The 13,424-nt window shown below is 47.9% G+C and overlaps 1 protein-coding gene across 1 annotated transcript in view; it reads left to right on the top strand.

The window, feature by feature from the left end:
• The window catches only part of LOC146643014 (uncharacterized), a 28,960-nt gene extending 18,877 nt beyond the window's left edge, over window positions 1-10,083 (top strand). The window contains exons 6-12 of the mRNA XM_085395809.1: window positions 1,805-1,896; window positions 2,632-2,972; window positions 4,128-4,204; window positions 5,474-5,718; window positions 6,517-6,851; window positions 9,111-9,227; window positions 9,949-10,083. Of these exons, the coding sequence (XP_085251935.1) occupies window positions 1,805-1,896; window positions 2,632-2,972; window positions 4,128-4,204; window positions 5,474-5,718; window positions 6,517-6,851; window positions 9,111-9,227; window positions 9,949-10,083 (1,342 nt within the window). The remainder of the gene's footprint in view (window positions 1-1,804; window positions 1,897-2,631; window positions 2,973-4,127; window positions 4,205-5,473; window positions 5,719-6,516; window positions 6,852-9,110; window positions 9,228-9,948) is intronic.
• The last annotated feature ends 3,341 nt before the right edge of the window (window positions 10,084-13,424 follow it).

A 13,424-nucleotide genomic window follows, 5' to 3' on the forward strand; every position in this document is an offset into this window, starting at 1 on the left:
ACAGCCGCCCCAACAACAACCACAACTGCAGTCCCAACAACAACTACTACAGCTGCCCCAACAACAACCACAACACCCTCCCCAACAACAACAACTACGGCTGCCCCAACAACAACCACAACAGCCGCCCCAACAACAACAACTTCAGCTGCCCCAACAACAACCACAACAACCGCCCCAACAACAACCACAACAACCGCCCCAACAACAACCACAACTGCCGCCCCACCAACAACGACTACAGCTGCCCCAACAACCACAACTGCTGCCCCACCAACAACGAATACAGCTGCCCCAACAACAACTACTGCAGCCCCAAAAACAACAACTACTGCTGCCCCAACAACAACCACAACTGCAGCTCCAACAACAACAACTACTGCTGCCCCAACAACAACAACTGCAGCCCCAACAACAACCACAACAGCTGCCCCAACAACAACCACAACTGCTGCCCCAACAACAACCACAACAACCGCCCCAACAACAACCACAACTGCCGCCCCACCAACAACGACTACAGCTGCCCCAACAACCACAACAATTGCAGTGACAACAACAACAACTGCAGCCCCAACAACAACCACAACAGCCTCCCCAACAACAACAACTACAGCTGCCCCAACAACAACTACTACAGGTGCCCCAACAACTGCTACAACTGCCCCTACAACAACAACAGCCGCCCCAACAACGACTACAGCTGCCCCAACAACAACTACTGCAGCCCCAACAACAACAACTACTGCTGCCCCGACAACAACCACAACTGCAGTCCCAACAACAACTACTACAGCTGCACCGACAACAACTGCTACAGCTGCCCCAACAACAACCACAACTGCTGCTCCAACAACAACAACTACAGCTATCCCAACAACAACAACTACAGCTATCCCAACAACAACCACAACAGCCGCCCCAACAACAACAACTTCAGCTGCCCCAACAACAACCACAACTGTTGCCCCAACAACAACTACTACAGGTGCCCCAACAACAACTACTACAGGTGCCCCAACAACAACTACTACTGCTGCCCCAACAACAACGACTACAGCTGCCCCAACAACCACAACTGCTGCCCCACCAACAACAACTTCAGCTGCCCCAACAACAACCACAACTGTTGCCCCAACAACAACTACTACAGGTGCCCCAACAACAACTACTGCAGCTCCAACAACAACAACTACTGCTGCCCCAACAACAACTACTGCTGCCCCAACAACCACAACTGCCGCCCCAATAACAACGACTACAGTTGCCCCAACAACTGCTACAACTGCCCCTACAACAACAACAGCCGCCCCAACAACAACCACAACTGCCGCCCCACCAACAACGACTACAGCTGCCCCAACAACCACAACAATTGCAGTCACAACAACAACAACTGCAGCCCCAACAACAACCACAACAGCCGCCCCAACAACAACCACAACAGCCGCCCCAACAACAACCACAACTGCAGTCCCAACAACAACTACTACAGCTGCACCAACAACAACAACTACAGCTGCCCCAACAACAACTACTACAGGTGCCCCAACAACAACAACTTCAGCTGCCCCTACAACAACAACAGCCGCCCCAACAACCACAACTGCTGCCCCAACAACAACAACTACAGCTGCCCCAACAACAACAAGTACAGCTGCCCCAACAACAACTACTACAGGTGCCCCAACAACTGCTACAACTGCCCCTACAACAACAACTACAGCTGCCCCAACAACAACCACAACAGCCTCCCCAACAACAACAACTACAGCTGCCCCAACAACTGCCACAACAGCCTCTCCAACAACAACAACTACAGCTGCCCCAACAACAACCACAACTGTTGCCCCAACAACAACAACTACAGCTGCCCCAACAACAACCACAACTGTTGCCCCAACAACAACTACTACAGGTGCCCCAACAACTGCTACAACTGCCCCAACAACAACAGCCGCCCCAACAACGACTACAGCTGCCCCAACAACAACTACTGCAGCCCCAACAACAACAACTACTGCTGCCCCAACAACAACAACTACTGCTGCCCCAACAACAACAACTACTGCTGCCCCAACAACAACAACTACTGCTGCCCCAACAACAACTACTGCTGCCCCAACAACCACAACTGCCGCCCCAACAACAACGACTACAGTTGCCCCAACAACTGCTACAACTGCCCCTACAACAACAACAGCCGCCCCAACAACAACCACAACTGCTGCTCCAACAACAACAACTACAGCTATCCCAACAACTACAACTGCAGCCCCAACAACAACCACAACAGCCGCCCCAACAACAACCACAACTGCAGTCCCAACAACAACTACTACAGCTGCACCGACAACAACTGCTACAGCTGCCCCAACAACAACCACAACAGCCTCCCCAACAACAACAACTACGGCTGCCCCAACAACAACCACAACAGCCGCCCCAACAACAACAACTTCAGCTGCCCCAACAACAACCACAACAACCGCCCCAACAACAACCACAACTGCTGCCCCACCAACAACGACTACAGCTGCCCCAACAACCACAACTGCTGCCCCACCAACAACGACTACAGCTGCCCCAACAACAACTACTGCAGCCCCAACAACAACAACTACTGCTGCCCCAACAACAACCACAACTGCCGCCCCAATAACAACGACTACAGTTGCCCCAACAACTGCTACAACTGCCCCTACAACAACAACAGCCGCCCCAACAACAACCACAACTGCCGCCCCAACAACAACGACTACAGCTGCCCCAACAACCACAACAATTGCAGTCACAACAACAACAACTGCAGCCCCAACAACAACCACAACAGCCGCCCCAACAACAACCACAACTGCAGTCCCAACAACAACTACTACAGCTGCACCGACAACAACTGCTACAGCTGCCCCAACAACAACCACAACTGCTGCTCCAACAACAACAACTACAGCTATCCCAACAACAACAACTGCAGCCCCAACAACAACCACAAGAGCCGCCCCAACAACAACAACTTCAGCTGCCCCAACAACAACCACAACTGTTGCCCCAACAACAACTACTACAGGTGCCCCAACAACAACTACTGCAGCCCCAACAACAACAACTACTGCTGCCCCAACAACAACCACAACTGCAGCTCCAACAACAACAACTACTGCTGCCCCAACAACAACTACTGCTGCCCCAACAACCACAACAGCCGCCCCAACAACAACCACAACAGCCTCCCCAACAACAACAACTACAGCTGCCCCAACAACAACTACTACAGGTGCCCCAACAACTGCTACAACTGCCCCTACAACAACAACAGCCGCCCCTACAACCACAACAATCGCCCCAACAACAACAACAACTGTTGCCCCAACAATAACAACTACAGCTGCCCCAACAACAACCACAACAGCCATCCCAACAACAACAACTACAGCTGCCCCAACAACAACAACTGCAGCCCCAACAACAACCACAACAGCCGCCCCAACAACAACCACAACTGCTGCTCCAACAACTACAACAGCCTCCCCAACAACAACAACTACAGCTGCCCCAACAACAACCACAACAGCCGCTCCAACAACAACAACTTCAGCTGCCCCAACAACAACCACAACAACCGCCCCAACAACAACCACAACTGTCGCCCCACCAACAACGACTACAGCTGCCCCAACAACCACAACTGCTGCCCCACCAACAACGACTACAGCTGCCCCAACAACAACCACAACAGCCATCCCAACAACAACGACTACAGCTGCCCCAACAACAACAACTGCAGCCCCAACAACAACCACAACAGCCTCCCCAACAACAACAACTACAGCTGCCCCAACAACAACAACTACAGCCGCCCCAACAACAACTACAGCTATCCCAACAACAACAACTGCAGCCCCAACAACAACCACAATAGCCGCCCCAACAACAACAACTTCAGCTGCCCCAACAACCACAACTGCTGCCCCACCAACAACGACTACTGCTGCCCCAACAACAACCACAACAGCCGCCCCAACAACAACAACTACAGCTGCCCCAACAACAACCACAACAGTCGCCCCAACAACAAACACTACAGCTGCCCCAACAACAACCACAACAGCCGCCCCAACAACAACAACTACAGCTGCCCCAACAACAACCACAACTGCTGCTCCAACAACCACAACTGCAGCTCCAACAAAAACCACAACAAGCGCCCACACAACAACAACTACAGCTATCCCAACAACAACAACTGCAGCCCCAACAACAACCACAACAGCCGCCCCAACAACAACCACAACTGCAGCTCCAACAACAACAACTACAGCTGCCCCAACAACCACAACAGCCGCCCCAACAACAACCACAACAGCCGCCCCAACAACAACCACAACTGCTGCTCCAACAACAACAACTACAGCTATCCCAACAACAACAACTGCAGCCCCAACAACAACCACAAAAGCCGCCGCAACAACAACCACAACTGCAGTCCCAACAACAACTACTACAGCTGCCCCAACAACAACTACTGCTGCCCCAACAACAACAACTGCTGCCCCAACAACAACCACAACTGCTGCCCCAACAACAACCACAACAGCTTCCCCAACAACAACAACTGCAGCTGCCCCAACAACAACTACTGCAGCCCCAACAATAACAACTACAGCTGCCCCAACAACCACAACAGCCGCCCCAACAACAACGACTACAGTTGCCCCAACAACAACCACAACTGTCGCCCCACCAACAACGACTACAGCTGCCCCAACAACAACCACAACAGCTTCCCCAACAACAACAACTGCAGCTGCCCCAACAACAACTACTGCAGCCCCAACAACGACTACAGCTGCCCCAACAACAACCACAACAACCGCCCCAACAACAACCACAACTGCCGCCCCACCAACAATGACTACAGCTGCCCCAACAACCACAACTGCTGCCCCAACAACAACCACAACAGCCGCTCCAACAACAACTTCAGTTGCCCCAACAACAACCACAACAGCCGCCCCAACAACAACAACTACTGCTGCCCCAACAACAACTACTGCTGCCCCAACAACAACAACTGCTGCCCCAACAACAACAACTGCTGCCCCAACAACAACCACAACAGCTTCCCCAACAACAACAACTGCAGCTGCCCCAACAACAACTACTGCAGCCCCAACAATAACAACTACAGCTGCCCCAACAACCACAACAGCCGCCCCAACAACAACGACTACAGTTGCCCCAACAACAACCACAACTGTCGCCCCACCAACAACGACTACAGCTGCCCCAACAACCACAACTGCTGCCCCACCAACAACGACTACAGCTGCCCCAACAACAACCACAACAGTCACCCCAACAACAAAAACTACAGCTGCCCCAACAACAACCACAACAGTCACCCCAACAACAACAACTACAGCTGCCCCAACAACAACCACAACAGCCGCCCCAACAACAACAACTACAGCTGCCCCAACAACAACCACAACTGCCGCTCCAACAACCACAACTGCAGCTCCAACAAAAACCACAACAAGCGCCCACACAACAACAACTACAGCTGCCCCAACAACAACCACAACCGCTGCCCCAACAACAACCACAACTGCTGCTCCAACAACAACAACTACAGCTATCCCAACAACCACAACTGCAGCCCCAACAACAACCACAACAGCCGCCCCAACAACAACCACAACTGCTGCTCCAACAACAACAACTACAGCTATCCCAACAACCACAACTGCAGCCCCAACAACAACCACCACAGCCGCCCCAACAACAACAGCTACTGCTGCCCCAACAACAACGACTACAGCTGCCCCAACAACCACAACAGCCGCCCCAACAACAACCACAACTGCTGCTCCAACAACAACAACTACAGCTATCCCAACAACAAGAACTGCAGCCCCAACAACAACCACAACAGCCGCCGCAACAACAACCACAACTGCAGTCCCAACAACAACTACTACAGCTGCACCGACAACAACGACTACAGCTGCCCCAACAACAACCACAACAGCTGCCCCAACAACAACCACAACTTCTGCCCCAACAACAACCACAACTGCTGCCCCAACAACAACCACAACAGCCGCTCCAACAACAACAACTGCAGCCCCAACAACAACCACAACAGCCGCCCCAACAACAACAACTTCAGCTGCCCCAACAACAACCACAACAACCGCCCCAACACCAACCACAACTGCCGCCCCACCAACAACGACTACAGCTGCCCCAACAACCACAACTGCTGCCCCAACAACAACCACAACAGCCGCTCCAACAACAACAACTTCAGTTGCCCCAACAACAACCACAACAGCCGCCCCAACAACAACAACTACTGCTGCCCCAACAACAACTACTGCTGCCCCAACAACAACCACAACAGCTTCCCCAACAACAACAACTGCAGCTGCCCCAACAACAACTACTGCAGCCCCAACAATAACGACTACAGCTGCCCCAACAACTACAACTGCCGCCCCAACAACAACGACTACAGTTGCCCCAACAACAACCACAACTGCTGCTCCAACAACCACAACTGCAGCTTCAACAAAAACCACAACAAGCGCCCACACAACAACAACTACAGCTGCCCCAACAACAACCACAACCGCTGCCCCAACAACAACCACAACAATTGCAGTCACAACAACAACAATTACAGCTGCACCGACAACAACCACAACTGCAGCGCCAACAACAGCAACTACAGCTGCACCAACCACAACCACAACTGCTGCTCCAACAACCACAACTGCAGCTCCAACAACAACAACTACAGCTGCCCCAACAACAACCACAACTGCTGCGCCAACAACTACAACGCCAGACCCAACAACAACCACAACAGCCGCCCCAACAACAACTACAGCTGCCCCAACCACAACAGCTGCCCCAACAACTGCTGCTACAGTAGCCCAAACAACAACCATAACTGCTGTGCCAACAACTACAACTGCTGCCCCAACAACAAGCACAACAACTACATTCACAACAACAACTACTACAGGTGCACCAACAACAACAACTACAGCTGCCCCAACAACAACAACTACAGCTGCCCCATCAACAACCACAACAACTGCAGTCCCAACAACAACTACTACAGCTGCACCAACAACAACCTCAACAACCACAACTGCTGCGCCAACAACAAATGCAGCCCCAACAACCACCACAACAACTGTAATCCCAACAACAGCTTCTACTGCTTCACCAACAACAACCACAACAGCTGCCCCAAAAACTACAGCTGCCCAAACAACAACCACAACAGCTGCCCCAACAACAACAACTACTGCTGCCCCAACAACAACCACAACAACTGCTGTACCAACAACAACTAGTACAGCTTCACCAACAACAACCACAACTGTTTCACCAACAACAATTACAACTACAGTGACAACTACAGCTTCTCAAACAACCACAACCACAACAGCTAGCCCAACAACAACAACTACACCTGCTCCAACAACAACCATATCTGCAGCACCAACAACAACCACAACAACCACCCCCACATCAACAACTACAGGTGCCCAAACAACAACCACAACAACTTCAGTCCCAAAAACAACTACTACAGCTACACCAACAACAACCACGACAACTTTCCAAACTACAACCACAACAGCTGTGCCAACAACTACAACTGCAGCCCCAACAACAACCACAACAACTGCCCCAACAACGACAACTACAGCTTCCCCATTAACAACCACAACTGCAGCCACGAGCACAGCTGCTTTAACAAGCACAACAGCCGCACCAACTACAACCACAACAGGTGCCCCAACAACAACCGCAACAGCAGCCCCAACAACCACGACTGCTGCCCCTACAAGGACCACAACAGCTGCCCCAACAACATCTACAACTGCAGCCCCAACAACAACAACTACAGCTGTGGTGACAACAACCTCAACCACAACTACAACAGCTGCCCCAACAACAACCACAGCTGCTCCAACAGCAACCTCAACTACCCCAACAACAACCACAGCCAGTACAACAACATCTACAACTACCCCTACAACAACCTCAAGTATCCCAACAACAAGTACAACCACTACAAAAACCTCAGCAACTACCCCAACAACAAGCACAACTACCCCAACAACTACAACCACTACAACGACATCAGCAACGACCCCAACAACAACCTCAACTACCCCAACAACAAGTACAACCACTACAAAAACATCAGCAACTACCCCAACAACAACCACAACCACAGCAACTACAACAACATCAACAACTACCCCTACAACAACCTCAAGTATCCCAACAACAAGTACAACCACTATAAAAACCTCAGCAACTACCCCAACAACAAGCACAACTACCCCAACAACTACAACCACTACAACGACATCAGCAACTACCCCAACAACAACCACAACCACAGCCAGTACAACAACATCTACAACTACCCCTACAACAACCTCAAGTATCCCAACAACAAGTACAACCACTACAAAAACCTCAGCAACTACCCCAACAACAAGCACAACTACCCCAACAACTACAACCACTACAACGACATCAGCAACGACCCCAACAACAACCTCAACTACCCCAACAACAAGTACAACCACTACAAAAACATCAGCAACTACCCAAAGAACAAGCACAACTACCCCAACAACAACTACAACCACTACAACGACATCAGCAACTACCCCAACAACAACCACAACCACAGCAACTACAACAACATCAACAACTACCCCTACAACAACCTCAAGTATCCCAACCACAAGTACAACCACTACAAAAACCTCAGCAACTACCCCAACAACAAGCACAACTACCCCAAAAACTACAACCACTACAACGACATCAGCAACGACCCCAACAACAACCTCAACTGCCCCAACAACAAGTACAACCACTACAACAACCTCAGCAACCACCCCAACAACAACCTCAACTACCCCAACAACAAGTACAACCACCAGAACAACCTCAGCAACCACCCCAACAACAACCTCAACTACCCCAACAACAAGTACAACCACCAGAACAACCTCAGCAACCACCCCAACAACAACCCCAACAACAACCAGAACTACTGCAAGAACCACTTCCTCTGCCATGGTGAACAACATCAGCTTCCTTACATTAGTTCTGGTTCTGATGTCACATGTACTCAGCTCATATTTGTAACATTTTTAAGTTCACATCCTGAAAATGAAGTAATAAACCAAAGTACATGTGAAGTTTTGAAATTATTAAGTAACCAGGTTGTAAAGCATATTTGAATTCTTATTTATTGTAGTTTTAGGGGGGGGGGGGGGTTCAGATCAGACATGTTTGATGTTTTCCTCCCTGAGATGTTGTTTGTATGTGTATCATCCAAGCGTGTGATCAGGGGACTAATATTAACAATATTGTGATGTCTACAATCTCAACACTGATCTTATCATTGCACTTTTCAAAACTATCATAAATAAAGTCTCTTTGGATTGATTAATGAGTGTCCCCTGACTGTTTTATGATGAGAATGGTTTCTCTTAATAATACTTTTTCTACAAACCTGTTCACAGTCACAGCGGTAAAATGTAGCAGCAGAAAAATGTCACAGAGCATGTGTGAAACAGCACTGCAACAGTCAGTGTTGTTGGCTGTTTCAGGAGGACAAAAGCAGAGAGACACTTGCATTCAAGCTGTGTCTGCACACACCTTTAACCAGGACAATATCTACCATTACTTCACCTGCACATATTTATATGAATGCTGATGTTATCTCATGTCGCTGGCTTATAAAACATCACACTTGCTTTCACTGTGATGGACAGCTTACAAGTAACAAGTTCTATTAAATTATGATGTAACTTCATATGTCTAAGACTTTAGACTGCAGTGTATATGTGGTACCAAAAGCTCAGTTGATCAAACAGTTTCTCTTCACTACAGCTTCATGCAGCTCTCAGACACAGCTGCTCCAACCGCAGCTGCTCCAACTACAGCTACTGTAACTACAACCACCTCTGCTGCAAAATGAGCTTCATCTCAGTAGCTGTGTCGCCAATGTCACATGTACCTCATTAAGATTATTAATGTTGTCCAGCTCACATCCTGTAAGTGCAGCGATTAAAAACTGAAGGACGTGAAAATGTGAAATGTTTAAATGAACTGAGTTATGTTAGTTTCAGGGACTGGGTGTGTGCAGGGAGGTGAGGACCCAAATGCAAGACTCACAACACGTGTAGATAAACTCAAAACACAGCTTTATTAACAGAAAGGCAAAGGGCGATACAAAACTACACTGGGGAGAACTAAAACTAACTCACCAGGAGGCACAGGGAAATCACAGGGAAATACGCACAAAACTGAAGGATGACGCGACACGAAACAGAGGGAGATTATCACATAAATACACAGAAGGTAATAAGGGACATGGGAATACACAGGGAGCACAGATGAGGACAATTACGCATAAAAAGACAGGGAGGACACAGAACTGAAAATACTCAGAGATATATGAACACAGGTACACAGAGGAAGATAAGGAGCAAAGACATGGGGATATCTAACAACCAAAAGCCAAACATGACAACCTCGGGACCAGGACTAAACTAACAAGGTGGACTCAAATCATAATACAAAATGACAAAACACAAGAAACTGAGACCGCTGGGTCATAAGACCCAGGATTGTGACAGTAAGTGTGTGATCCTGACTGAGAGATCGATAGACAAGTTCATTCAGGTACATTTGACCTTCATCTGCGATGTCTTCTTGAGAAGATATGAACAAAAGTTCCCTTATAAATGTTTAATGTTATTTGGTTAGGAGTGGCATTAATGTGGCAGACCCTTACTCTGAATGGAGCTAGAAAGGTAGGCAGATGGTGGAGTAGCTTCAGGGAACTGAGCCAGTATGTTCCAGGTTAGAGTGCATACATATACTGCCAGTCTGGGTGTGTCTCCCCAACCAACTAGAGGTGGATGACATAGCTTGACAGGGAGGGGTCCAGATAAGAGGCACAACCCAGACTGGTTTTTCCAAATACAGGTGCAGTGGTTTCATTCAGACCAGAAGCTGCATGTTCTTAAACTCAGGTACACATATAGCTCTTAATGCAGTCCAGTAAACCTGAAATATAAAGTCACCCCCTTTGTGGCTGATAAATCCGTTTTTCTTTCTTTGGATTCACTTCAATGATTTTTTTGTTCAGCTGTCACACAGTTATCAATCAATCAATCAATCTTTATTTATAAAGCACTTTTCATACAAAAAAAAAAATGTAGCACAAAGTGCTTTACATAGTTAAAAGCAGCCCACCCCACCCTCCAACTCACTCCCCACACTCTCATTAACATAAATGATGTGAATACACACATATCCCCCCCCCCCCCCCCCCCCCACACACACACACACACACACACACACACACACACGCGCACACTTAAAGAGTAAAAATTGGGCTGGGCTCGCATGAGCCAAGTGAGGAAACACTATAACAGGGGGCCGTCTGCACCGGGAGTTATGTAACGTCTCAACATGAAGGTTAGCATAGCTGTGCTGCTCCTCACATATAACGGCCCAACTCACTTTTCTCTGCTGTTTTTTTTCCAATAAGTGTGTGGATGTATTTCTCACACCTCAGTAAACTGGGATGCATCGTACTTATTTTCACATTATTTAATGTGAATGAAAGGATTCCAGCCATTCTTAGATTCTGTTTTCCTTTCTTTTTTGTTTTCATGCAGAGGAACTCAGAGTATGACTTGGCAGATATACTGTATTGTAAATGTGATGTATTATACATACATACTTATAGAGAGAAACTCCCAAACTAGCAGGTGTGTCATTTCCTCTATTGTGCTCTCCTTTGTTAACGGTCAGTCCCTACAATGTGAGTGGAAATGCATCAAATGTTTGCCTTTATTCAACAGTCAGCTTTGCTCTCTGGAACCAGCCTGGGTTGATTTCATTATGAAGTCATCAGATAGGATGGTTTCATAAGGAAGGATTATGTAACCATGCAGAAATCAGCCAGATTTTTAAAAAGACACTCTTTTCTGAGTAAATAGATGCATTTTAATGTGGATACAGAGAAACATGTTCAACTCAGTGTCTTGTATGCAGTGTTTTACCGCTCCTCAGTCACATGACAGCCTGTCGTTGGCTCTGATGTGCAGTACAAACACACAGGCATTGCTCTGTATCATTGTTGTGCTGGTCTTCACATTCTGTGCTCCAGACAGCTCACTGTTCTCACACAAACCTTCAATATGCAGCAGGAGAGTAATCCTTTCACTCTGACCACAGTCAAAGGACATTTTGGTTTTCCCAGCTTTAAAACGAAACCTGAGTCCTCATCCATATCAGATCATAACTCATTTGAGAGCCTGCATAAATGATATCTGTCTCATTTAATCCTGACTCTCTTTGACATGATGAGCTCTGAAACCTGACGGAAACTCTTCCAATAAGCCATTCCTCTGCAGATGATCTGTCAGCTGTTTGACAACTTCTCCTTCAAGGATTTGATTTCCGTTTCCATTTCCTTGATTTGAAAGGAAGGTTGGAGATGGCTCTTTACCTTCTGCCATCTTGAAGGCCTCTGGTACATTACTGATAAATACAGGCAGTATAACAGTGTTTCCTGAAAACCCTCTCCTGTCTGATCATTTCCTGATAACATTTACATTTATAATAATTGATTACACAGCAGTGGAGAGTAGACTTGATCACAGTAGATGTCTTTCTGAAAGCGCTGTAACTAAGTTTAAGAATATAATCCACCCACTGTTATCATCTTCAATGCCCTGTGCCAACACAGAGCAGAGCAGCTACCTGAACGCTACTCTAACAGAGGTCGATCATCTTGTTAATAATTTTACTTCTTAATCTACTCATAGTCATCTCCAACACGTTCTCACTCCCAAAGCGTAACATTGTACGCTAGCTGGCAAATCGTCTGTATATTACACTTCCAGGCACCCGACACGTCCCTATATGATGAGATCAGAAAAATGAGGAAACATGAGAACCGTTTGGAATGAATCTACACGTGTATATTTGTTTTACTTAAATCGCTTTGGAAACACTATTTAACATTATTAAAGTGCTGGTTGAGGTTAGGGATAAGGTTATGGTTAGGGCTGGAATACATGGCTGGAACAAGTATTACCGTGGGAGCGTCATTCTACTGGATTTCATGCATAACCCGGCGTGTAGCATAAGAATGCAAACGGTCACTTTTCGCTTTCCTTAGGAACGCCGCGGGACGTGACAAATCAGTATATTATGCCTCGGGAGTGCGAACGGGCTGTAATCCCACAGATGTAACATTATCTACAGCTACTTTCAGTTACATTGATATTCATTTAGAGTCTTTTTCTCCAACTGATCTTTCTGAGTTAACTTCAATAACTACTTCC

This window comes from Rhamphochromis longiceps, linkage group LG22 (genome assembly GCF_057381845.1).
Source record: "Rhamphochromis longiceps isolate RC_006_pf linkage group LG22, R_longiceps_female_GT1.1, whole genome shotgun sequence".
Classification (NCBI taxonomy): domain Eukaryota; kingdom Metazoa; phylum Chordata; class Actinopteri; order Cichliformes; family Cichlidae; genus Rhamphochromis; species Rhamphochromis longiceps.